Source organism: Amphiura filiformis, chromosome 1, assembly GCF_039555335.1.
Source record: "Amphiura filiformis chromosome 1, Afil_fr2py, whole genome shotgun sequence".
Taxonomy (NCBI): domain Eukaryota; kingdom Metazoa; phylum Echinodermata; class Ophiuroidea; order Amphilepidida; family Amphiuridae; genus Amphiura; species Amphiura filiformis.
This window is the reverse complement of record NC_092628.1, coordinates 17,246,260-17,274,244: the sequence shown is the minus strand read 5'-3', so window position 1 is coordinate 17,274,244 and position 27,985 is coordinate 17,246,260. Positions and strand designations below refer to the sequence as shown.

General features: G+C 36.2%; 3 protein-coding genes across 4 annotated transcripts in view; 2 read left to right on the top strand and 1 right to left on the bottom strand.

The window, feature by feature from the left end:
* Window positions 1–834, bottom strand: part of LOC140162218 (transmembrane protein 62-like) — a 38,774-nt gene extending 37,940 nt beyond the window's left edge. The window contains exon 1 of the mRNA XM_072185503.1: window positions 713–834. The gene's annotated coding sequence lies outside the window, so the exon portion shown is untranslated. The remainder of the gene's footprint in view (window positions 1–712) is intronic.
* Window positions 770–9,555, top strand: LOC140162421 (protein FAM177A1-like). Of its 2 annotated transcripts, none has more exons than XM_072185684.1 (6): window positions 770–884; window positions 1,079–1,246; window positions 3,777–3,995; window positions 4,510–4,576; window positions 5,716–5,813; window positions 7,017–9,555. In XM_072185684.1, exons 2-6 carry the CDS (start codon window positions 1,166–1,168, stop codon window positions 7,149–7,151), a joined length of 600 nt encoding a protein of 199 aa, XP_072041785.1. In that variant the 5' UTR covers window positions 770–884; window positions 1,079–1,165; the 3' UTR covers window positions 7,152–9,555. The 2 variants fall into 2 exon arrangements, with proteins under 2 accessions (XP_072041785.1, XP_072041852.1); XM_072185751.1 differs by having other exon boundaries at window positions 788–878.
* Window positions 9,556–15,834: 6,279 nt separating this feature from the next.
* Window positions 15,835–27,985, top strand: LOC140162013 (transcription factor YY2-like). Its single transcript, XM_072185333.1, has 5 exons — window positions 15,835–16,423; window positions 21,873–22,080; window positions 22,513–22,573; window positions 23,391–23,549; window positions 24,227–27,985. Exons 1-5 carry the CDS (start codon window positions 15,886–15,888, stop codon window positions 24,404–24,406), a joined length of 1,146 nt encoding a protein of 381 aa, XP_072041434.1. The 5' UTR covers window positions 15,835–15,885; the 3' UTR covers window positions 24,407–27,985.

The window sequence follows — 27,985 nt, the reverse complement described above, 5'->3', positions numbered from 1 at the left end:
GTTGTTGAATTTTACATTGCATTTTTAAGAATCACCAAATAAATATCTTGCCCATTTAAAAATGAAAAAATTAAAACTCTACTAGTATTAGTAATCTAAAATTTTAATTCTTTGCTCTTGACCCCCTGGAAAAAATAAAAAAGAGAAAAGGCTGTGAACCTGGTATGTCAAATCCAAACAAGTCTTCTTACCTGCTGGCTGTTGTTGTTGTTTACAAAAGATGGGGTATGGTGCAGAGTAGTCCTTGATGACAACACTAATGTGCTGAGGATGCAGAAAGAAACCAAATGCAACCATGCATAGCTCTTTGTTTCTGCTCAGGTATGAACTTCAAGTTCCATAACATTTAAACCTTCACTTCACTTCTTCAGTTCAACTGCAGCATTGTATGGTAATTTTGGCTGATAACTTCCAACAAAGAAAGTGACCCAACACGTGCAAATGATGTAATTCCTGTCAAAATTTAGCATTGCCCAATACCTTTTTGTTCTATCTGATCTGCGCGGTTTGGGGTTTCACTTTCCTGTGTGTGTTTGTTATTGCCAAAAATCAGCTGTTTCACAACAACACACACGGCCACGGCTCACTGACCTTTTTCCACAGATCCATTGCCTGGCTACGATCCAACGCGCTGTCGTGTACAAATTTGTGTTTGTTTTTAACGCGATAAACACTTGTGTTAGAATCCTAACTGGTAACCGTTATCACTTACCAATTGAGTAGATAATGAGGCTTAATCCACTGGATTATCTCTCTCCATAGATGATGTGTAAAGGAAACAAAGGCATTTCTTTGGCTGTTTTGTACGATCGTTTCCACTCACATTGAAGCCATTTTTATCAGCAGCTGATCGTGTGGACTGGTTCATTTTGGTATAGGTATAGGTAAATTTGAAAGTTTGTTGACCTCAATTTTTTGGAGGGATATATATTAATTAGTTAATATTCTAAGTATTATAGCGCATGAAAAACTATATTTCTATTGCTACATGATTTGATTATATTCAGTTAAAATGAACATGATATATAATGTTGGATTTAATGAATTCTCTAACATTTTATTTCCCTGAAATCATCAGAAACAAGTAGCTTCACCGTCTGTTGAAATGGACATGTTCCCGGAAATTGAATGACGTCATACCCAAACAAATCGTCATTTTACAGCAATGGCTTCCAATTTGATGGCAGTTCAGAAGGAAAGAGATGAAGTTTCTGGGTCTCAAGTCTTCCTAGTTGAGAATGAGCAGGTAAGAAAGGTTCACTCTATTGTAGTATTTTATACATTTTATATTTCTGCCAAGTTTAATAATCACTGATGCTACAGTGATAGTCGTACGTAGTCAGTAATTTTTAAGCTTACCAATTAATTTTACTTTCAGTGCACATTATATTATTTTTTTATACATGTAAGTGAATTCAAATTTGCCATCAAACTGCATCATTTTCGTGATATTACAAATTAAAGCCCTTGAGTAAAGAAAGCCAAAACTGAAAACCGTTTTGTCATAGCACTTTCCGTAGCAAAGTTGCATCTTGTCAAAGATTGACTTTCATCAAAAATATTCAGCCAACTGCATTTTTATGCATCAATAAATTAAAAACAACTCAATATATAATTATAAACGCTAAGTCGTAGATAGCACAAACTATACATTGTTGTTTGCATCCTCAGATGAGCAATTTGATAAATATTTCAACAACAAAAAAACTGGAAAAGAAGTTTTAAAGGTCGTGCATTGAATTGGGGGCCAAATGCGTTACATACTAAAAAATTGAACAATTTACATGTTTTTGTACTTAAGGGGTACTACACCCCTGGCAAATTTTGGGCCTATTTTTGTATTTTTCTCAAAAATTATAGCGCATTGGTGACAAGTAATATATGTATATTATAGGGGCAAGGACTACAACTACTGCACTAGAATTTTTTATTTCAGCACAGACAACAGTTGTGAAGTTACAGTCAAAAATGAGGGAAAACCAATATTTGATCAACTACTTGCCTTGAGTTGCTGAATTTTCAGTGCAGTAGTTGTAGTCCTTGCCCCTATAATATACCAATCTTACTTGTTACCAATGCACTAAAATTTTTGAGAAAAATGCAAAAATAGGCACAAAATTGGCCAGGGGTGAAGTACCCCCTTAAACTGATCTAATTAATAAACTGTTCATCAAAACCCTATAAAATTATATATCACTGTAAAGCTTAGACTTAGAGTACTGCAGGAATACACACGTACAAACAATTGGTCAATATACAGGGTGCCACAAATGTCATATAGGGTGGAAAAGTTAAATTTTGGTTCAAAAAGTATACAATTTTGTTCCTCTCTTATTTACTAACATAAACACCTGGTTTGCTATAACCTTTTTAGATATGTGCTAATAACATTGTAGACTTTCAAAAAAAGCAAACTTGTAATGATGAGTTATGTTGCCTAACTGAGATACAGGGTGTTCAAAAGTCGTACAAAATTTTTATGATTTTTATTACATTTTCAATCAAAACTTTTTTCCTTCATGCCCTACACAAAAACCAATGGCCTATTAGAATTCCTCATCAAATTTCCTTCTAAGAAATGATAACTTTTACTGAAGTAGGGTAACTTATTCAAGAAATATGACATTCAGACCATTTCAGCGCATAAATGCATGCTTAGTACAGTAACGTTAGGCAAAAAAAAATAATGGTTTGTCTCAAAGCTCACGAGTGGTTTGAAAACAAATGTGAAATGCGATTTAAAAAAAAAATTTTATTCCCAACATTTTTCATGGTATTTTGAGAAAAAAATCTGAATTTCGCCGAAATTTTCTGGAAAAACTATTAAAAAAAAGCCTAGAACCCATGACACAGAATGCAGCACATTTACAACAAATTAAACTAGCTTGGAGTAAAATTGGTCACATTACCTACTAGACATAAATACCAAAACAATGGTATATACTACATAAGCCATCCCAATACCTTGCTGGGTTACGAAGTTACAGTAAAAAATAAATTCGAGAGGCACTAAAAACCAATATTCCCTATACTTTAACACATCAACCGTATTCACCTCAACCGTATTCACCACCACCCCTAACACTACTTTGTTTGAATTGAAATATCTCAAGAACGAAATGTAGTGTGAAGTTGTTACTTTCCAACATGTTAGCTAGATAAATTAGCAACAAAATGAGACCAAAACAAGTTCAGTACCCCTCTTCATTCTTGAGATCAGTATAGAACGTGCTGAAAAAATGTACAAATGTAACACGGCACCTTTTCCAATATACCCCAATTCATGACGCACGACCTTAAAAAGATCTAGGTCATGCGATGCTGCGCAGCTTGATCGGTGCTGATGTGTGTGATATAAATAATGATGTGAATGTGATTCAATTAGTAATTTAGCCAATCAATGAGGACTACCAATGTTCTTGCTAACTTTTGATTTACACAGATTTTACTAGACTCGTATTCATTGACTCTGCTTTTGCTATTTTTTTCCCAAATCCAAAAGGTAAGAGCCATGCTAGGCTGATTCAACAAGGGAAGATAGATGAGCTGTGTGTAGTGCACCTAACTCTAATTATAGTACCATTACCATACTCGGTCCACTCCATGCTGAACTCCATTACTCATTATATCCCCCATTAGTTCACCCAAACTAATTAAAGCCATGGCTATCCATCCGGTACCGCATAGAGATGGGGTTTGCGCTGATCGCAAATAATCGGTTCTACCCACCTTACCAGACTGGTGATCATTTTGTTTTCTTTCCTTGACTTTTATAGCACCCAGAATGTGATCCTACAGAGGGTCCAGCAACTATCTCTACCTCAACAGACCAACCGAAACCTGTCAAAGAGTTTGAATCAGTTGACCTCAGCAAGGGGGAAAAGAAGCGCGTCCCTAAGAGAGTGATTCATTTTAGTGATGGGATCATGGAGGAGTATAGTACGGATGAGGAGGATGGTGGTGATGATGAGCCATCAGAGCCACAAGTTGATCCTGTAAGTTAATTATTTTATAGTTATCATTATGCTGTATGTGACATTACATGTCTTTTCTGTTTGTTAGTAATAATTAGAGAGGCATAATACAGTGTGAGATTTAGCTTTTTACAGGTAAAATTATTGGTACGTTGTCGTTGTGTGGAGGAACTTTGGTGCTACACTGTTAGAGACGGAATTTCACAAAGGGGAATTTGTAATTGAACAAGCGTGATTTTGTTAAGATGTATCATTACTATAGCATCATGCTGCTTGTTAACAAAAATTTCATCTTTCCTTTGTCAAATTTTGAGAGGTTTGCCATTATAAATCTGGTAGTTTCTATTGCTTGTCAGGATTTTTCAATCTTATCTTCCAAAACTCTTGCCAATTTGGATAAATTTTGATTCTCACTACTTAAAGTACTGGTTTAAAAAAAAATTCTATCGGATTTGGGTTGACTGATGGAGAGAAGCTAAATGATTTCTTTTATGGGGCAGGAATGTGATTATTTTGTATTGTTTCTTTTATACAGAAAACATTAGCTTGGGTGCCTTATTTGTGGTACTATTTTCTTTACGCATCAACTTCAACATTATCTGGTAAGTCAGTTTTTACTATTTGAAGTACACAGTGGTAGTACCAGATTTGGTAGGGCAACAGTCCAACAATTTGCCTAAAATTTGGCAGTTTGCCCACAAAATGGATTTGATTCTGATTTCTTATTTTTAATTTGATCAGGGATGCCAGTGTTCAGATAAGTACCTGATTAGGCTGATTTCCTACTTTTTTTTACTCCAAATTTCTGCACTTTTATTTATTTTCAGCCCATATTGAGGCTTTATAGCCCAAATTTGTGCACTTTTTCAGGCTTTTCCTGCAAAGTCACTACAGGCCACTGGCATCCCTGTTTTATTTGCGGCCAAAGCCCAAAACTGTAAAAGTAGAAATTTTTGTATGCAGATATTTTCACGATTTTATAATTTTATTATTATTAATTGCAATGCATCTCTATTGCAAAAGGATATTTTCGCGACCTTTTATTTTTGCAATTTAATGTCAGCTCACGAAATTTGTGGAAATAAAAACCTCGTGAAAATTTCTACTTTTACAGTATTTCGAGGGGACTTTCACAATCACTGGGCATGACCCATCATTTAAAGACTGTGTTTAAGGGGGTACTACACCCCTGCCCAATTTTGTGCCTATTTTTTGCATTTTTCTCAAAAATTATAGGGGCAAGGACTACAACTACTGCACTGGAAATTGTATTTCAGCACAGACAACAGTTGTGGAGTTACAGTCAAAAATGAGGAAAACCAATATTTGATCAATAAATCAATAACTACTTGCCTTGAGTTGCTGAATTTTCAGTGCAGTAGTTGTAGTCCTTGCCCTATAATATATCTTACTTGTCACCAATGCACTATATTTTTGAGAAATGCAAAAATAGGCACAAAATTGGCCAGGGGTGTAGTACCCTCTTAAGATCTAACAAGAGAACACTGAAGGGTGATGTATGAATTGTGTATGGGGTGATATATTGCATAGTCCAGTAATTAATGTGAGGTTCATAATACCTGTACACTCCAGATGCTTCAATAGCATCTCCATCCACCACAGAATTAACATGTTGTAATGAATAACAACATCTCATAATTTGCAAACTTTTTTGACTTTTGAAATTTTTCTATAATCCTAACAAATATAATGTTGTTGTTTTTTTGTCCTTTTACAACAGCCTGTGATTTTGTAGGAGAGAAGCTAGCCTACATGCTAGGAATAACATCACCCAAATACCAATATGCTATTAGTGAATACAACAGATTAATGGATGAGGTAGGCAATCAATGTGTGTGTGTGGGGGGGTATATGCATGGGTGTGGGTGTGTGAGTTTGACAATGGGGTGTTGGATATGTATCTTAGTGTGGGTATACATCCCAGGGATACTCAAGTTTGGTTTGGGGAGGGGTGTACTGCCAAGAATTTTAAAGTGGACGCATCAGTATAATAATTTTTTATGAAATTTGGACCCATCGATAGACCAAAAATCAAAATGTTTGGCCAAATTGAAGACAAATTGTCTTAGTTTTTACAAATCCCCCCCCCCCCCAAATTAGGAGAAATTTCAAAACTTTTGGCTATAGTTGGGCAAAATTTAGCCATTTTCCAAAAATATTGAGAACATTTTGAAAAAAGGACCCATTCATATATATGGAAATTGGCAAAGAAAAAGGATATACCAAAAGGCCGAAAATGCTACCCATGTTTGCAGCATGTCCCCGTATGGTAATTTGTAATGAGCACCCCCGGATATACATGTTCAGAATCATTACCAATAAAATACCAGTGTCATCATTGAAGATAGCAAGACTTTATAATGAACTAGGTCAAACGGGGCAAAAGCAGGATGTGTTGGTGTTTGGTTGTTATGTGTGTCTGTGTGCCTGAGTACATTGTGGCACATCATAGATCCTGTTTGCTTCCATGGTTACACCAGTTAGAATCATTGTATACTGGATATTAACTGAGAGAGTTTGTATGTAAGGGGCTATCATTTTCTTCAGAAGGGGGGTCCCAAATATATGGGGGTCATAAATTTTTGGAAAGAAAAATAGGGAGGTCATAAAATTTTTGATAACCAAAATGTAGGGAGTCACAAGATGACCACAGATAGTGTGTTTATTTGATTCAAAAAGACTGATTTCAATACAATTTTAGCCTGTTTAGGGGGTAAGGTGTATCGGTGGTGGGGGGTCATACAATTTTTGTTGCCAAAATAGGGGGGTTGCAATTTTATTGACGCTGACTTTTTGTAAATTTGGGACCCCCTTCCAAAGAAAACGATAGCCCCCTAAGATGTATAATTTTTATATTCCAAGTTATGAAAACATTATTTCTTTTTTACAGTGATCATATTGTTACATTTATTCAGATTTTTGTGTGTACATTAATTCTGGTGTAATCAGTGAACAAGCAGTGATTTTTCAGGTGATATGTTAAGACTCTAAAATTTATATTCTTTTCTCTGTCTTTTTTAGGAGAAGAAAGAACTTGAAATGTTGGAAAAAAAGCGAGATCGTAAGAAGGAGACGATAGCAGAAAAAGAAGCAATGCGTGTGTTCGCAAAATCCAGCGGTAATACATCAAATCCGGGACTTGCAGCAGACCTATGAAATGGACATAAGAATGAACTCTACAGAGCAGTGGTGTAGCCAAGAGTGGGGGGTGGGCAAGGGGGAAGCAGGCAAGCTGCCCCCTCCTGTGAGAAGTCTTGCCCCCTTTATCCCCCTGTGAAATCAGCTGGTTGCCCTGATATTTAAGATTTTAGGCTTTTTTGTACTTTTTTAGCTCATTTTTGTCCAAGTTTGACCTGTGAAATTTGCCTTGCCCCCACTCTGAAAAAGACCTGACTACACCACTGTTGCAGAGGTATAATGTTATTTTTCATTCAACAAATTTTGATAGTGATATCCAATTGGATTTTGCTATAGTTGGACTTGAAGAAATCCATTGCATTGAACTCTGCTGGTGTATAAATGTGTCACTGTTATTCGTTCCAGGAGTCAAGGGCTTAAAGTTTTTGTCAGAGAAGAATGGCACTTACATTTTGAGAGTGTGCAGAGCGTAAACACAGAAGTGGGGTTCTGATAGGCTGAATCAATCGTTTGACAATCATAGCAACAGACTGATAATCTGATTGGCTGATTGTGCATCAAATCGTTGGTCGGAGCAAATCGGCTCCCTTGAAGTGAACACAAAGCTCCGCGTATGTCGCTCATTTTAAACAGGGCGCTCGCGTCAATCTGAGCAAGGGAGCTGCCGTTCTTCTCTGAAACCCAGTGTAGATTCTGTCTTTATATGAAGTGGTATGCCAACTAACATTGATCAGGCAGAACTACCAGGAGACCTGTGAATTATCCATTAAAGGGGTATTTTGTGATTTAAGAACCCTCTTTGTAAGGTATGATGGTTCAATTGTTATCCACCCAAAAAGCTTATTTCCAGCATTTCATTTGATTCGGACATTGAATTGCAAGTTATGCCCAATTACATGTATTACATCGCCCTTTAGGCTGCTGTGTTGTAATTTTGGGCATTCAGCAGCTCGAAAATACAAATTGGCTAATATCTATGTGAACTGGATCAAAGTTTGGACCAATTTTTGTCCATGGACAAGGGTGAAAATAAGAGCTTTTCTACCAGGCCTCAGTTTGGGAAAAAAGTAAGTTCAAGTTCACCTGAATTTAGTCGGGACCAGGACTTATGATTTTAGTACTCCTGTTTGTTTTAGCAACAGTCAGAATTTAAGCCAAAACGGTCTGATATCCAATTACACAGATCAACAGTGTACTTTCAACAATGAAAGCTCAAATTCTGACCTTATAATTGCAGAGAAACCCTGTTTTGGTTCACCATTTTCTATTTCTTGCATATTTTAAAATGTGTATAGACTGTACATTGTACGAGGGGGTATCCAAAAGTTTTTTACATCACCCAGAAGGAAAAGAGCTATATTGATGAAATTTTGTCAGTGTAATCACTGGTCCTTATGTACATTTTGGTCCAAAAATGGTCTCCTAAGTATGTTTACTTTCTTTACAGGTGGCGCTAGATGGGCAGTAGGCGCATAACCTGCATGATGGTGAAAATTGAGGCACACAGCATGATTAAGTTCCTGCATTTGGAGGGTTAGGCCTACAATGCTCAGAAAATCTATGATGAAATGAAAGCCATCTACGGTGATGATTGCCCATCATATGGTACTGTTGCTTTTTGAAAAAGGAATTTCCAAACTGGCCACATGTCCCTCACAGATGAGCCAAGAAGTGGACATCAATCATTTACGGATGATGCGGCCACAGTGAAGAAACTCAAAAAAGTGGAGGATCTTATCATGAAAAGGTTATGCGCCTACTGCCCATCATAGTGCCACCTGTAAAAAATTAAACATACTTATGAGACCATTTTTGGACCATAATGTACATAAGGACCAGTGATCACACTGATAAAATTTCATCAAAATAGCTCTTTTCCTTCTGGGTGATGTCAAAAACTTTTGGATACCCCCTCGTATGGTGACGGGCTGTGGTTCAGCCTCAGGACAAAAAGTGTAGCCTGGTTTTGTGATTTTTAATATCAATGGGCTACAGTAGGCAAATCATGGGCCTGAAACAATGCCCAGCCTGTAGTCTGCTTATTTTCACCCTTGTTCATGGATACAATTTACCAGCAATTGTGATGTCCAGCAAATGACATGGTATGGCATGCACTTCGGTCACTTTTTCATTGAAATTATATGGGGGAATTATTTATTGGATAGATTGTTTATTACAGGCAATATGGTAGATATACTCCTATATATGTATTCCCAGTCTCCAGACCCAAGAGCCAAATTCAAAAACATAATCTGTATAAATGCATGACAAGACTGAAAATTAATTAATGAATTTGCTACTATGAAATCAATACCACCTGTTTTTGTATATATTTGCATTTAAGTTGTACATATATAGTAATAAATTATTTTTGCTTTGTTTTTTTTCTGAGCAAGGTATTATAAGGTTATTTTGATATTTAGACCAATTTTTCAAAGTGCAATTCTCATTCTTTTGCCTTCTAGTATAACATTGTTTGTCTAACTTTACTTGTCAGTAACTAAACAATATTCTGTGAATTCATAAAATGTGAGAAGTCATCTAAAGATAATTCTTTGCCCAATTTGACTTCTGAAGTATTAACAACCAAGCTTTAAAAGGACACTTGAGATTGGTTCTATAGAACAGAGGAGCAAGCAAGGACAAAAACATTGCATTATGAGACAATGTCATTATTATGCATAAAAATCCCACCTTTTTTCTCACAACTCCCTGCTTTGATCAGTACCAACTTGGAAGGCCTCATCACATTTCGGATTAATATTGATGAGCCGTAAAGTGAGTCTTGCTTGGTGCTAATATCAAAAACCCAAGGATGTCCTAGAGAGTCTTTTGTTCTATGTACACAAACCTAAAACAATAGGACAATTATTGTTGGGCATGGGTCTTCTTTTCAGGCGTAGTAACAAAAGCCTAATCATTCGTGCCTATTTTGTGCTGATCAGAGTCACTATAAAATTGGCATGCATTTAACCTTAAAAATGTCAAGTGTTTCAACAACAAAATGTTCTCAAATTTGTGGATTATATTCTGTAAAAATTTGCTTGTACAAAATAATGAATTTGGGCCTAATTTTTGTTGATCAATATTATTTAATTAATGAACATCTTACTGTTCACAATAATATATTATACAATCGCTGATAATAGTCTGATAATGCTGCCCATCTGTGGTCTATGTAATTATCAAGAGTTTATTACATTGGATAAAATAGTAACAGGTGAACAGCATTAAAACAAATCATCAGTGTTGCCACAAGGAGTAAGTGCATACAAACCAATGGAAATTTTACAGAATTGGCTTACTTTTGGGTGTAGAAAGTAGCAACCATGGTTGATGTTCATTTCTTGTTTGCAATGTTCCCACTGAGGTTGTATGGCAATGTTTCGTCACTTTTCTGTCAAAACCTTGTAACTCCAATAGCTGCTAGGTGTTATAATAATATAATACAATATGTTATTGTACATGTCTAACACCTAGCAGCTATTGGAGTTACAAGGTTTTAACAGAACAGTGACGATTTAATTATTCATTTAGTATTCTTATCTTTTTATTTTCACAAAATAGTGAAAAATACTCCTTACATCAATGACATCATTCCATCTTGAAAAGTGGAGGACATTGGGGTGGGACTAAATTGCCAAAAAGTGGCTGGTAAGAACAAAACTGAGTGAAAATGTTTTCCGATGTGTGTGTGGGGGGCATGTCCCCCTAACCCTCAGGATTGATGCCCATGTGGTGGTTTTTGTCTGTTACTACAGGCTGTATCAAAATGATTGGTACCCATCAGTTCTTGGCATTTATTGTCTGTATGCTTCTTCAATATGCAACATTTGATCCTCTTGAAATGCCCAGGATTCATAGTTATTATGACCTTTTTTTTTGCATTCATCTATAAATAATGTAGCTCCTATGTTGCATTTTAATAGGGTAGTCTTGTCCATAATCACAAGAAACATTCAAACTGATGGGTTCCAATCAATTTTGACACGGTCTGTATACTTGATTAGGCTAAGAAGTAATAATAAGTTTGTTTCCAGTAGGCCATGTTCATTTTGCTTTTGTTGGGACCCATTCTTCATTTTTATTTGGAGAATCGACAATGAAGTGAGTAGCATTTCATTCTAGAAAATAAGATCTCACAGGAAAATTAAATCAATAACACTGAAAGTCAATCTGTAGTTTTCCTAAAAGTCATAATTTTCATATGTTACCATTTGATATTGGTGATTTTATCGTGTTTTGTCATACATTCCGACACATACACCCCAACACATTACATGTGCCCACACTCAAATATGGTAATAATAGCAAATTATAACCTGTATTTTACATATTGGTGTACAGGAAACAAACATGTTTTTTATTTTAGCCTTAGCATATTTATTTTTCATACATGTACAATGTTTATCTATTTAATTTTATTTAACTTTTTTTTTATTATCCGGGGGCATTCAAGTATGATAGTGTACTCATGCGTGACCAAATTTTTTTTGAAACGCCCCCTAAACAAATTTTACCCTACCAGCAAATTTAGCCCCTTAATATTGAGGTAATTTAATATAGAATTTACCCCCTAATTAGTTTTTGGCTAGTGAAAATGAAAAAAATGAACCCTTTTTGGACTCGTAATTACCAAAAATTTGAAAAGGTACCCTAAAACAAGTTGTTCAGTTTCAGAAAACTACCCTTTATAATATTCTTGAAAATCAATGTTTTTAGACCCTAAGCGTGTCACGCTGCGTAACTTGCCTTGCCTAATAAAACACCCCTTTTTACTTGTTTTTTTGTTGTCACGCATGCGTACAGACCAATATGTGAGTGCCCCCCGGTTATTATCCCTGTCAATGATTCAGATTCTTGTGATCACTTCAAGTTATATACTATACTTTGAAAGAAAAGAAGAAAAAAGATGATTATTTGTAATATTTTACATAATAAACTGATGATTGTAACTTGTCTAGTATTGCATTTGTTCCATTGTTCCTTTTACTGCCCATGCTCATATAAGCGCCCACCCAGCGATTTTACTACACATGATGCTGCATGGATCCAACTACATAATGATCCTCCATATGTGTAGGATCCAACCACACATGTATCAAAGGCGGAACCATCTGAGATGGGATAAATGGATGAATTTTTATAAAATGCCAGTATTTTGCATGGTAATTTCAAGGTCATATGGAGGTCATGTGAGGTCAAATACGGAAATATTCTGTGATTTTCTTGAAACCTAGTGCAAATTTGGATGAAAGGGGTACTTGAGAAAATCCGGTAATTTTATGTCAATATTTAGTGTCATTGAAAAGGGGTGTTTGAAATTCTAGTAATTGAAAACCACAAAAAGGGGTTGTTTTTGGCCAAATTTTGTCCTTGATTTTGCATGAAAAAGGGGGGTAAATTTGATGAAAAATCATTGCAAAGGGGGTCTTTGGAATATTTGGTAACTCTCATGGTTGCCAACTTTTGTGTTGAGTTGGGGGCCGGGATCCGATGTCATATTAATAAATATTATTGGATTTTCATGAAACTTGGTACTTCTAGTTGAAAAAAATATGGATATTATTTCCCAAGGTTATTCCAAGGTCATGAGGGGTCATCTGAGGTCAATTAGAAAAGATTGTTGGATTTTTATGAAACTTAGTAGTTCTTGCAAAAATATGAGGATTTCTTTCAAGTTCATCAGGGGTCATCTGAGGTCAAGTTAGTAAAGATTACTGGATTTTGACAGAAAAGGGAGAAAAGTTTGGAGTTATGAATTGGTGAGTTGAGACGAAGTAGGAGTTTGGTTTGGTGTTTAAGGGTGCATGTTCCCATTATTGATGATCGGTTGCAAGGATTGTCATGAAACATGGTGGATGTAAAGTGTGAAATATATGCAAGTTCAGGTCAAGTTCATCAGATATCAACTAAAGGATAGATTATTGGCAAATACCACAAAGACTAATAAATAATGTGAAATACTCAATGTTGAAAGCTGATTTTTTTTATACCAGTACTTCAAAAATCATTTAATTCAGAATAACAAAAAGCTCAATGGAGATCATATCCACCAATTTTCTTGCCAAAAATTGTGTGACAAGCAGAAGCTGAGAAGTTATTTTCTGCATCTCAAAATCACCTGGCTAAACCTGGTCATTTGAAATTATAATTTTGATAAATTATGTGTTATACAATACATGCTAACAGAAAGTTTCTTCAAACGAAAGCTGGAAGTAAAACATTCTGCATTGATTTAACCTGAGAGTGTTTAAGAGTGAAAAACTCACTCTCCAAAAGAGTAAAGTCACTCCTACAAGAATGAAAATCAGTAAATTAGAAGGAAGTTGACTCTTTCAAGGTATGGTATTTAAGGGACATTCGGGGCACTCCAACTTTGGAGGTGACGCGTATGTAGGGCTGTTAAGACCCCCTTTTTCAGCTTTTTTCAGTGTTGCTGTCACCCAAAGACCCCATATTTTTTTACAAACACATGCTCTGTCACCCGAAGACCCCCTATTTTTCCATTTCATCTGTCACCCAAAGACCCTTACAAGTTCAATTTGAACAGCAACTTTTATTTATCACTGATTTTGTTACTTATTTTGAAAAAACAAACTGAAATTTGAAGCCATTTAGAACTAGAAATTCGATTTTCGAGGTTTCTGTGGCGCTGTTTTGGCTCTCACCCAAAGATTCCATTAAAAAAAAGACATGTTTTCACCCAATGACCCTTTTTTTTAACATTTTGCTCTCACTGAATGCCAAAAATCATGCTCTCACCCAATGACCCCATATTTTATACCTTTTGCTCTCACCGAATGCCCCTTAGTGCGAAAGTGCCAGCCCTACACCTATATCCATTTCATATTGAAGTGTCCCCCCCCGGGACATTACTCGAAAAATTAATCAGGCGAATTAAGGGACCGTTCACAAACACTTGTAAGGGGGTGCCTGATGCAAAAAGGTGTACACTGAAAAGTTTTGACCCTCCTAAGGGGGCCCTGAAAAAATGACCACAAATTTTCCTGGGAAAATTGAGTTTATATGCTTTTCTATGGGGTTGACCCATAATTTTCATGTCAAAAAGGGGGGGCTGATTTTTGAGATCTGTAAAGGGGTAGACTATGCCATAGTCTATTTTTGATAAATAAAAGCATGATGAAAGCATTCAGTTGAACTCGAAATTATACTTTAGTATAAAATTGTTATGAAAAAGTTACTATAATTATATTAGTGACAGTAAAAGTAAAGTGGCTTATATTATTGAATGCAAGTTATCATAATGTCATAATTGTATTGGCACTTCTGAACAATTCTGATTTTAGAATATGCCAGTTTATTAATCGCGAAATTCCAGGTTAAAAATAACAAACAGAGGGAGTAGGGGGACTGAAAAGATCAGCTGTGAAAATCTATCAATTGTGCACACATTAATTAAATCAGAGTTTTAAGCTTAAAGGGGCATTTTGTGATCCACAGCCTCATCCCCCACTTTTCTCAAAGTTGAGATTTTTATATCACTGGAAACCTCTGGCTACATAATGTTTATGTACAAAATATTTCTTGCAGATTAATTTGTTTAGCAAAGATATCGTGAAATTTGAATTTCGTTCTGGTGCACCAGAACGAAATTACAACACATTGTCTATGGAGCAGCTAGTGTAATACACATAATCATGCATAACTCGCGAACGCAAAATCGGAATCAACTGAAATTTTGGGAATAGGTTTTTTCGTGGATATCTAATGAAAAATGACATAAATAGAGGATGCTAGGATCACGAAATACTCCTTTAAATACAATATCCAGAGTAGGCCTATATGCACAATGGGCAAGTGGACTACGGGGTAGTCTAGTAAAGGGGGGCCCCGAAAAAATTTCACTATGAATTTTTTTTGCATCAGGCCCCCCAACAAGTGTTTGTGAACGGTCCCTAAAGGAAGTGCTTGAACACAAGTTGTCTATACGCCTACGCCTTTGTGTCATTTTTTAATACTTTTGCCCTTAATTTTTGAAAAGCATATTTTTTAATATAAAAATTAACATCAAATGAAACATGAAATAATGAGCAAACTCCGATGATGATGATGATGTCGATAGCCAACTTGAACTTGAATGCTTAGACTTGTGGCAAGTCTTTGACTGCAATTGTAAGAAAACTTGCAAAATTGTATGTTTTTGGCTCATTTCCCCTCAAATTGATTTTTTTAACTTTTATGCTAGTAAACTAGTAGTAGGCCTAAGAACTAAAGGATTAGGATTTAGTCAGGTTTCATTTGGCACTGAAACAGGATAGGCATAATGTTTTTTAATCCAACAACATTTAAAAGTGCTGCATTTTTTGGAAATCGGGAGTAAATTCAACATCGGTGACATCTATAACTTTCTTCTCTAGTTCTACTTATTAATTTTGTATACTAGTATTCAAAAAAGAAGAAAATTAAACCATTTTTTTTTTTCGAATTTCCCATTTTCCTAAAGGAGCCGGGCCATAAAAAAAGTTTTACAGGACTTGAGACGGAGGGGGCCGATCCCGGGCTTCTAGCTAGCTCTCCTGTCTCTTTTTCTACTCCCCCTAGTATTAATCAATCTTTTAAAGTAAAATTTTAACCACAATATTTAAAATTCATTTGAAAATCAGTTCACAGAAACCACATGATATCAATCACTTATTTCGCTTACCCCCTGCGAAGAAGATAGACAGCTCGTGATTAGCATATTCATAATCACATCGCGAGTCGGCTGCCTGGCGAAGCACTGAGAAAAATGGCGTCCGAAACAATAATTTTTGATAGCTGCGGCGACAGTGTTATCATTTCAGACGCTTGTGAAGTTGAACTTCCAGTCCAAGAAGTAGAACTTGAACATATTCCAGTAGAAAACATTGAAACGGTACCGGCTGAAAATATTATTACAATTCCCGTGGACACAATTGAAAATGTAGCCACTGTTGAAACAGTTATCGAGACCGATCATCATGGACAGCCGATGATAGCTTTGCAACCACTTTCAGATCAAGAAGAAATTGTACTTCAAACTCGTGAAGAAATTGTCGGAGATGTTGATGATTTCGGAGGAACATATATAATTGATTCGGATTCTGTTCCTGTACCAACATCAGACGTTTACGAAGATAGTTTATCTATTTCAGGCAGGAAAAAGAAGGGAAAGAAAACTTCGCGAACACGGGTTTTGGCAAGTGGCGAGCTTTCGTTTGATGACAAGAGTACGAGAAAATGGGAGCAAAAACAGGTCCAAATAAAAACATTAGAAGGAGAATTCTCCGTAACAATGTGGGCATCAGGTAAGACAAAGAACATTTTATTACTGTTTCTCGTATCTAATAATTTTGCTTGTTTTTTCCAACTTTAAAAAACTTTTTTCCCAGGCACTAACGTATGCGTACCATACACAGTTTTGTATGGGCTGGTCACGGGCAGAATTTCGAAGTTGTCGTTCGAGCAAACCAAGTCTTGTATCTCAATTTCAAATTGGCGAAATAGTGTTATTTAGTGAGTGTATACGGATTTGTTGAGTTGGTTAGATATCGCACTCGTTTCAACTAAAGTTGGCTCAATTATTTAGTTGTTATGGACGATTTATTATGGTTTTCGGCCATGTTTTCTCGCCATGTTTGATCCATGGGGGCAGCCATGTTATAACATGGCGATTCAAGATGGCGGGGTGTGTCGGACATGTTGAATTTCGTCTCCAGAATTCTGGATTAAAATTGGGAAATATGGACCAATCTATGCTCTGTCACCATCTGCAGATGTTGATCATTTGTTTGAAGACAGTTTTGGTGGGGTATTGGTTAGTTTTCACTGTGTATTTGTGATGCAAATGTTGGTCAAATTTGGACTTAACATTTGCAAAAAATCCAAGATGGCGGACCAGTTGTCATTCCGCAGCACACAGCATTGCAACGTAGGCGTGCCTGAAGTTGAGGTATGATGAACAAAGAAAGCGACCAATCAATTATCGCGTTAACATGGTTAAGCGGGATGTTTTGTTACTTGACTACTAAAAATAAAATGAATAGGTATCTTTTATAGCCTGTGTGATTTGTGGTCAGGAAGAAATCGGTGACAGTCACTCACTGTCATGTCATGACACTCGCTGCTGTCTCTCATGTGCACTGCTGGTCATGCTGGTTAAATTTGTAATTTATTTATTTCACACAGCAACTTCATAAGTTCTGTTCAGCTCGAGTCACACATGCACAGCAGGCATATTGATATAAATTTACCCTAATCATGATGAGCCAGGGCTTTATTCAGAGATGCCACTTTTCAGGCTTTTTTGTGAGTCCAAATTCCTGCATTTTTATTTATTTTCAGCCCGTTTTGGGAGTGTTTTGCCTGCATTCATATAAATGCTTTTTCATGTTTTTGGGGCGCCCTCTACGGAGGCGTCCCACAATATTGGCATGTACTTGTGAGTAGCTTCTAATTTCAGTCTTACTAGATTTACTCCGCAATTGTTGTGCTATTTTGCTAAAATTATGCCCTTGCTCAGAAATAAATCCACAATATGCTTGGATTTTATTTTATTATTGTTTTCTGTTATGCACAGGATAAAATGGTGTGCGTATATTCTTTGTTTAAAAGACAAAATTAATGGATTTGTAAAAACACCAAATAAATCGAGACCTTTGACCTTTGTAACCACTTTGACCTTTGTAACCAGTTTACCGCCTCTTAGAACCCGATAGAGCGGTGACCAACACTTTGGATTACAATAGCCTAATCTGAATGGCATAGTCCAATAAGCTCAAATAAACAATCATAGTGCAAAATTTGACCTAACTTGCAGAGTATGAGTTTTTGTACCCAAAGTTTCAAAGTCAGGCATCTTATCAAGATCAAGATAGTGATAGTGACATAACAATTAACACGCTTATCTTACCAAGGTCTTATCTATCTGCATGGGGTAATTGGAAATTATGGTGTAGCCTATTTGTTTTAAGGATGAAACAACTGGCTCCTTTTGCATGGAAATTAGAACAAATTACTATACAAGCTGTATCAAAAAGTTTGGTACCCAGCAGTTTTGATAGTAATTGAAAAGCCTGGTTCTTCCAAATGCAATATCGGGTCCCCTTAAAATGATAAAATGATCAGACCATAAATCTTTTGTGACTGTTTATGACATTAATCAACAAATTATGCGGATCCTAGATGTGTCGAGGATGTTATGTTTATGAACAAAGCGTTACGTTTGTATTTTCAACATTGTTAATCATTGCTACGTGTATGTTAACAAATGAAAGTTCTGTAATTATTTTAATTCTTCAATGCTAAGTTAGTAAGTATTCTTTTGGATATCATCAAATTGTAAATCTCTAGTCAGATTTTCAGTGTGTTAACAACTATGTATCAAAGATGTTACGTTCATGTACAAAACATTAACGTTCTTATCTTGTAAACATTGTATACCCATATAGCTACTTTTGAAGAATGAATGTTCTGTAATTGTCTTTTATCCTTCATCTCTATTAGATTTTCAGTGTATTAGCAAGTAGATGATGTATATGTATCACAGACGTTATGATGTATAAGTATCACAGACGTTATACATTCATAAAAACTTTTCTTTTGGTCAAAATAGGGTAGATCCTCTTCTATACTATCCATCATATACCCCCTGCATAACGAAATTCAACAATATTCAATATCCAAAGCAATATCATCACTACAATATGCCCCAAAATTGAACTCCCCACCCCACATAATCGCAAATTGACACGACAGCTTCATTCCAATTCAATTTATTTCATCCAAAAACGGTCCTGTGATACACCTTCCCCAATCAAACACATTTGTCTTGCATTTGATCATCTTCTACTCTTCCCTAGAAAAATCATTATGATACCAAATCCCCGGGACCAAATCTAAACACCATGCCATGGAATTCACCATATCACGTCCAAGCTCACATAATTTGGGCGCCCCATTCCTTTTTTAAAGGAATTTTTATTCTTACCAGTTTCAGGGTTTTTGTCACAGAGTGAAACTGAGTGGCATCTCTGGGCTTATCATTAATCCTGGCTTATCAATAACATAAAGAATAGAACCCATGATGCTCATCTTTTCAACAACTCCTCCTATACCTTTGTACAGGAGCCAACCGTTGTTAATCCGTGATGAATCCACACTTTTACTGTAGCGTATACGCGAACGCGAGCGAGACTACGCGTTACGCGAGAGCGCGTAAAATTCGTCATGCCTGGAACCTTTGTCTTTGTGCGTATGCAAGCTTACAAGTTGATTTCAGTATTTTTCAGGTAGCGGCTAAACTTTGCCGTTTTATTCTGTAGTTTTATTTATTGCTGATATTAAAAGAGAAACCATCGAAGTTTTTGTAAGGCTGAGTGGCAATGATTAACTGACATTCCTCGTAAAATAATCGTGAATTATACGATATTTAGCTTCTTTTCGTTGTTGATAGGGATTCAATCATGTTTCGCCGTTGTTCATCACCGTTTAACAACTCGCGTCCGGCGAGTCTGCGTGGTTTACTTCGCTCGGGCAGCTAAAGCTGCCCTGCCAAGTAAACCACGCAGACGACGCGCCGCATCGTTGTTAAACGGTGATGAACAACTGTGAAACATGATTGAATCCCTAATTCACTGAGCACTGTTTATGTATTCCACGATTACTATTTATAAAATTTGTCTCTAAGTTTTAATTGTCCTTTATTTAGTCATGTTAGGCTAATGGAACTCGATTGTTAGTTTCCTAGTGACCGCCCGCATCACATTTTCGATTTGACCAAAACTTTCATTATTTTTATAAAAAAGTCAAATTATCTGAAAATTGAGATGGAAATAATCAAAATTTAAACTCTCAAAATGTCTGACATCCCCTGCTGATCATAATCAGCAGTTTTCTTAGTTGTAGGGGTAGAGGATGTGGTAAATAATGGAAATTTACAGATAACCTCATCATGTTTCTAGTGATTACAAAAATTGCAAATTTCTTTGCATTTTAATAAAAACAAATTCAAATCTTTTCTCAATTTGTTGCAAAATGTCTGTAATGATGATCTAAAGCATTAATACCTGTTTTGAAATGGTCTTTCATCAACAATATATACTTTGGTACTGGTGGGGTACCTAAAGTTAGAGAAAGCTGTTCATAAAATCATTGATTTTGTTGACATAATGGGTAATGAAAAGAGACCAAATAATGAATAATGAAATAGCGACCTTGTCCTTTTTTTCAAACATCCAATCGGAAACTAATAATCAAGTTCCATATTGGCCTTATGCTTTAATTAAAATGAAGAGTTTAAATGCATTTGGCTATACTAGTATTTAAAAAATCATGTATGAAAGCTCCCATCCTGCACCCCTGGTCAGGTTTCAGTAACTTACATTGTATAAACAAGGTGACCAGCCCAGATTACCGTACTGACGCGAGTATAGTCCCACCTTCGAGTAAAGTCCCACCCCCAAACTTTCGGAAAATTTCAGAAATTTAAAAAAAAACAAAAAAAAAAAAAAAAAAAAAAATTTTTAAGTTATTTATTTTTTCGGCTTTGGAGTGTCCCAGGACCTAGACCTAAATGCTAGGATCATTCATGGTTGACCTAAAAAAAAAAAAAAAAAATTCAAGATGTTTTGTTATTTTTTAATATGAAAATTGATAATTTGTATTCATGTCATACTCTATTAATGATTTCAAAATGCATTCAATGCATTTTGAAATCATTAATAGAGTATGACATGAATACAAATTATCAATTTTCATATTAAAAATAACAAAACATCTTGAAATTTTTTAAAATTTTTTTTAGGTCAACCATGAATGATCCTAGCATTTAGGTCTAGGTCCAGGGACACTCAAAACCGAAAAAAAATTAAAAAAAATTTTTTTTTTTTTTTTTTTTTTTGAAATTGAGTATAGTCCCACCCCCAATTTTGAAAAATGTTCACCCAAAAAGCGGGGTGGGACTATACTCAGCGTCATCTGGTAATTTGTGGGAGAATTTTTTAATTGTGTTAAAAATCATAAATTGCCATATTGGGCTCAAAATTGATTGATGTAGACTTAAAACCTTCAAAAAAAATTCAGAAAATGTTCAAAATATGTTTGCAAAAATTTTTTTTGCTAGATTTCACAAGCTTTTCAGTGATTTTAAAAAAATGAATCAAAAATCTGGATGATTGATCGTTCTTCACGTACTGTTTTACATATTGTCTCTCCTGGTTTCATTATCTAAGGATCCAATTTCCTAATTGCTTTGCATGATCAAGAAGTCAGAGAACTTGTCCCAAATATTGAATAAGCCTACTGGAGCTGGATGAGAATTGAAATGGTGGTCGTGCCACACCAAATCAATAAATTTTTGGACAATTGTTTGCTCAGACAACTTTTTTTTCAGCCCAGAAAAAATTATGAAAATACTAAAATAGCAAAATTTCTGAATCTGTTAATCACAGATTTTAAAGTGATAAAGCAAAATACACAAAATAGGGCTAGGGACATTATGTGGACTACTTTATATAGAATTCAGCTAAAACATGCATTTCTAGAGGACCATGGCAATCCCATGAGAATGCATCCAAAGTTAGGTGGTGCTGGTGCAGGGGAGGGGTGCTGGGGCAAGTACAAATTTGCCTTTGGTGCCTTGGTGTAGTATGCCCGCAGCCCTGATAGTTTTCCATTAGGCCTACTGTACTGTAGACTAGACTGAGACAGAGAATACACCCACTCTGACTTTTCAAACTCTTTCTTTTCTCCCTGCAGGTTTGCACACAGAGGACAAGAAGCAGCTCACGGATGACACAGATGTAGCCACCCAGCAAGTGATAGCAGCTCAAGTGGCAGAGCATATTGCTCACAGCAGCGGTGATCTACCAGATTACTCCGAGTATCTGACAGGGAAGAAGCTGCCTCCTGGTGGGATACCTGGTATTGACCTCAGTGATCCGAAACAACTAGCTGAATTTGCAAGGTAATTAATTCAATTCAATTGTTAAACTTTACTTTTGGCTTGAGTTGATGTTCATAATTTATACTCAAAGCCAAATCCATTCTAAATGACAGACCCATTTATAACTATTTATGTGTCTTTAAATATTAAGCTGTAATAATTAAGTGATTCTGATCCTAGAATAAATTTGGAACAATTTCAGGGAGTCAGGGACTGTCTTTTGGAATTTGCAGGAGAGCATTAAATAGCTCTTCTGGAGCCTTCAAGGAAAGCTGTTTAGAGCATTTACAATTGAATGTAAGGAGAGAATGGTCAACTAAGGAGAGCTAAAAATCACTCTCCTATATCAGATTTAAGGAGAGCAATAGAGAGCAATCCAGCTACACGTATATATCGCATCTCGTTGTCTTTTTAACTCAATTCGCCTTATCCATTGTAATTGTTGTTTTCCAGAATCAAACCCAAGAAGCCCAGAGATGATGATGTACCACGGACAATTGCTTGCCCTCATAAGGTACATTGTATGTTATCTTGCATTATACATGTAGCTGTTTTGCATAAAAAATTCTTTTTTATATGTGTTTTTAAAAGAGTAATTTAACTTTTAGGTACTGTATTAGTACAGGGCACGGCCAGAAAGTTGTTACCCTTTATTTGCTTATAAGAACTGTCTAGTACAGCGCACGGCCAGGGAGACCTTATAAAATGCTGTATTTTTGAAATCTGACAAAAAGTGAAATGTAAAGAGCGAAAGATGTATAAATTTCTTGTCCTCTTCCTGGCGAAAAATCTCTTGGGTTTATCTGCCAAATGCCAGGAATGTCCTATTCTGATTGCTAAAGTACTGACAGTAAAAGTGAATTGATGTTTTTTTTCCAAGATAATTGTACAAACTCCAGTAAACTAATAGGATTTGATAGTAAATAAAGGGTAACAACTTTTTGCGAGAACTGGGGACCACAGAAACCATCGCAAGGGTGACACACACTAAAAAATAGTTGAAAAAATTTGAAACTTTTGAGATGACAATTATTACTTTGAATGAGTTAAACCAGGGCCTAGATTTCGTGCCAGTTTACGGGAATCAAAACCACCCAAGTTGCTTCAATTACTGCATGATTCAATGGCAGAAATTGATTCTCGCAATAAATGTTACGAGAATCATTACGAGAATCGATTCAGTGATTCTCGTCGAATCTGAGGCCCTGGTTAAACTAAAGTATATTAATGTTATGTGGTATTTAAAAAACAATTAAAGTTGTGCTGAAGATGAAGGATAAATCGTCAAGAGTGTTACTGATTTTTTTTTTCACTCCATTCATGCTTTGCAGGGCTGCACTAAGATGTTCCGTGATAACTCTGCAATGAGGAAGCACTTGCACACCCACGGGCCGCGTGTTCATGTTTGCGCAGAATGTGGCAAAGCGTTTGTTGAAAGCTCCAAATTAAAGCGCCATCAGCTGGTTCACACAGGAGAAAAGCCATTCCAGGTAAGAACGTGACCGTCTTGGCAAGTGAAATACTTGGCGAATAGAGGGGGAAAAGAAAAGCAAAATAATTACATAACATTTAAATGGCTGTCTTAGATGCACTTCTCTTCATAACACAAGTGTGGAAGAGGCAAAAGCTATGACCATTTGGGACATTGATAGTAGGGCTGCACGACATAAGTTTTTTTAGTAGTCGCCATGCAAATAATCGCGTACTACGACTTTTGGCGACTGTCAAATGTCAAAATTTGCTTGAAGTTCAATCTTTTTTTTGTTCAGAATACACTTAAAAATATACACTAATCCTTAGTTCTAACTGGCAATAGAAATAATAACATAGGTTAAGTTATAAGCAACTTTCACAAAGGTTTTCAAGGTGGTAGCACAAGTTCTTTGACCATTTTTAGCACTTTTAGAACCTGTTTTTATTTCAATTTTGTTGCTTTTTAAACTTTCAGGAATATTCGCCAATTGGCAATCATTAGTCGTAGTCGCGACTATCTCCAAATAGTGGCGACTTTGATTATTGGCGACTTAGGCATGAAGGCCTAATTGATAGCCCAGTTCTCTCCTATGAAATGGGCTAAAACAACAATATTTTTGTTATGAGAACTCATTTAAATAACTCCAACTGTTATCTTAAACACCTTGTTCCTTCTCTCTTCTCTTATCTACAGTGTACCTTTGAAGGTTGTGGCAAGCGATTCTCTCTGGATTTCAACTTGCGGACCCACGTCCGCATCCACACAGGTGACCGTCCGTATGTGTGTCCATTCGATGGATGTAACAAGAAATTTGCCCAGTCTACCAATCTCAAATCGCACATCCTAACGCACGCCAAGGCAAAACAACCCTAGATGTCGATAGGGTATTCCCTGAACGGGTCCGGTTTAATGGGTTGGAATAATCTTATCAATTAATTATTCACGACCAGACTCCCATGGGTTACCTAAACTGCTAGTACCTATGAGGTAGTGTCATAAGTCTCAAATGTCTGTAAGAGACTTAGTATGTGATGCGTGGAACAGCTTGGCTATTTGGGTACCAGATCATGGAGAGATCTGGTTGTGTGTAAGGTTAGGCATGGATTGTCTGCAATCTAGTTGGTGCTTTACTTTAAAAAAAAAAAAACGAGAATTCCAACGTGGTTTATAAATGTGTTTTATTTTTAATGATTGAGGAAAATGTGATCCATTTTGCCTCATATATTGCAGATAATGTCAATGTCAAACCAAAACTAATGTACAGTTTATTGTATAGATTCTGTGACAAATTTTTAAGTTCTTAAAACCAAATAGGCAGGATTTGTTTGTCTGTGCTGTCCAATTGATGCATGCTGGCAGTGTCAGGGATTCGGGGCATAATCCATTTGGCTACTTTCAGGCAGTGATGTCAGTACATGCTCCAGTGCGTGCAGTATTAAATTGTGTGCACTGAATCAAAGAACTGGCGTTTTTACAAGTGAGATCAAAGACGTGCATCTGTACACATGTAAAATAACTGAGATAAAGTACGGATGTCACTGCCAGAAGTGAGCCAAATTTACTGTAGTGCATAAGTGCAAGTATCAATTTTTCATCTCGTTGATCTCCAATTTTGTTTAATTACGAAAATTGGCATCAGTTTCAATATTAGAGAACAGTTTTACAACTCGGGTTTCAGTTCATTCTCATGCCTAAAAATAGTCTGGCTAACCTCACTAGTTCATAACTTTCATGCAATCAAAACAGACAAAAAGAAGGGTGTTTTCGTACAAGCATGAAAGGATTTGTAAAGATGGGAAAACATCAGTAAAATTGCTCTTAAAGAAAGTGCTTTGTACAGGTAACAGCTTGTACTTGATATATAGCTATTGTCCTGACACAGGCTGTCCCTAACCCAGGTCCTAACACAGGCTATCCCTAACCAAGGTTGCAAGTTCATAACGCTGGGGGAAGGAGACTTCCCAGGAACGGAATGATATTGATTTGGAACCCTCCCTCCCAGTTAGGTAGTCCCTGTACGCCCTTGCCTTGTCTTACTGAGTTTTTTAATTGACAAAACATGCCTCAAATGGATTCTAGCATTAAACACAATTCCTGTCGATTTGATATTGAATACCAATTCTATGTATTTAATTAATACTCCCAATTATATTGGGGCTGTATATATTGTAGACGGTAGCACTAAATTTGCTATGTTATAGCCAAATTACAGGTGAAAATAAACTGGGCAGGGTTATCAAAAAAGATGTACAAATTGATGGCTAAGTGGCGAGGTGAATTAACTATTTCCTTAAATGGTGCAGATACATGTAAGTGAATGCCTGTAGCCTCTAGACTAACCATGTATCAATTTTGAAACTCAATTCTTTTTGTAGTCAACATCACATAATGAAGACATCTCAATGCTTCCAAGATAATGCTATGTGTCCATAACTAATGAACTCAACCAGTGTGTGATGTGATGTCAGTCATTGATCAACATGGTTTATAGAAAATAAAGATTAGTCCTTTTTTTTCTAAATTCTTTTCAACAAGATTGATAAAACTAGTTGCGCCCAAATCATACTTAGCAGTTGCAAGGAGCACAATATTGTTGTTATACATATTTCAGTCGCCTGATCAGAAAAGTAATTGCTGATATCGATTAGAAACATAGCACACCCTAGCGTCTAATCGCGACTTTCTAACTAACAATTTTCACTACTGGCGTTTGATCATCAGCGATATTCAAAGTTTAAGTGATTGATTTGTAAACAGGACGTTTTTGTTTTCTTTTCTTGCAGCAACTGCTACGCAATCTCAAAATTAAATAGTGTTTATTTTGTCTCAAATAATTCATCATTGAGCAGGAAAAACATCCTTATGTACTTGTGGCCCTTGAACATGTTTAAAACGAAACTGTGAAGAGGTTACGAAGGAGCAAGGAGGTTTGCTTTAAACATGTTCAGGAGCCAATGACACAGATAGGTTTTTCCTGCATAACGATATGTAGCTTTTGCTATGTGATACCAGTGTTGACGATCTTTCTGCCTCATGCTGCGACTGGTAGTATGATTAGTTGTACATAGTCCATTTAACTTGTGTCATCTGGTGTGAAGGAAGTACTTAGTGTGTCGTCAGTTCTTCACTTTAAGAATAAATCGTCATGACTTAGTTTTATCCCAGTGTTCTACAATCTTTATCACAGGTTTTAGGAAAATGTCCACTTGAACATTTTATAACTGGCACGACATAAATCCCCCTTCCCATTTGGTTAACTTAAACACATGTATTAATGATGTCTAATATGGTAGGTTATTTTTGAGACAATGATGGACAGCTTCCATGAAAGATGAGGAAGTGTAGTTTTAAAACCATACCAACTTCTGCTGCCCAGATACTTGTAGAATGTGTATTTTTTTGTTACTCAGGAAACACCTTACTAATATCCCCTGTAGACTATTTATCGTAAACTGTATCACGAAACAATCCCCAATTATATCATAATATCTTGTGTGTGTTTCATGACTCATGAGACACATTGCAAATAACTTTGTTAGTGTAAATTGATATCCCGTGTGTCAACTGCAAGGGTACATATGCAACCCATGGTTGCCAAAGTCGACTCGACAGCCTCACGCCTTTGATATTATTGTTGGGCAGGAAAAACCTCCTGTGTGTCATTGGCCCCTGTACATGTTTAAAGTTAACTTTCCTATGTAATATTTTGGCAGTTTTGAACATGTTCAAGGGCCATAAGTACATACAATGTACAAGGTTTTTCCTGCTCAACAACAATATCAGATTTGATCTCAATCATTCTGCTTTGCAATTTTCTTCATTAGCACATAATGCTTGTTCCTAAAATGCAAAAATCTGGATTTTGATAATAAGGTCTTGAACCCATAATATTCAAGTCCGACGCCAGACCATTTTAACTCATCTCCATGTTAATTGAGTTGCAATGAGTTTGGGACTATGAGTCTACTATGTTGGGTTAAAGGATGAGCTGCTAGAGAAACCGACCATTGGTTAAAGTTTTTTTTTAAACTTCCGTGGTCGTGCCTGTGCGTATCGCGTACACGAGCGTAAACGCAAAAACAGTAAACAATCCCGCTGATTGGCTGATCAATGCACTTGACAACAAGCCGGCTGACCCATTGGTCTTCCGGCGCGGCGCGTAGTAGGCGACCTTGTCACTTCTACGCGATCGCAATTCACCAGCGCGTACCCGGACCACGGAAGTTTTAAAAAAACAACTTTAGTTTTGCCAATCATATCACTGATAATCCCTCAACTAAAAACAAAGGATGTAATTAGCAGGTGTGTTGATATTCCATTCTATTTGCCTATTCACTTATTCAACTGTGTATGTATTATTTGTGTTAGCTTCTTTATCATGGTTGCAATTTGCATTTTAATTTTGCTCCTGTATCATTATGGAAATAAAATGTGTATTAAACAAAAGATAAA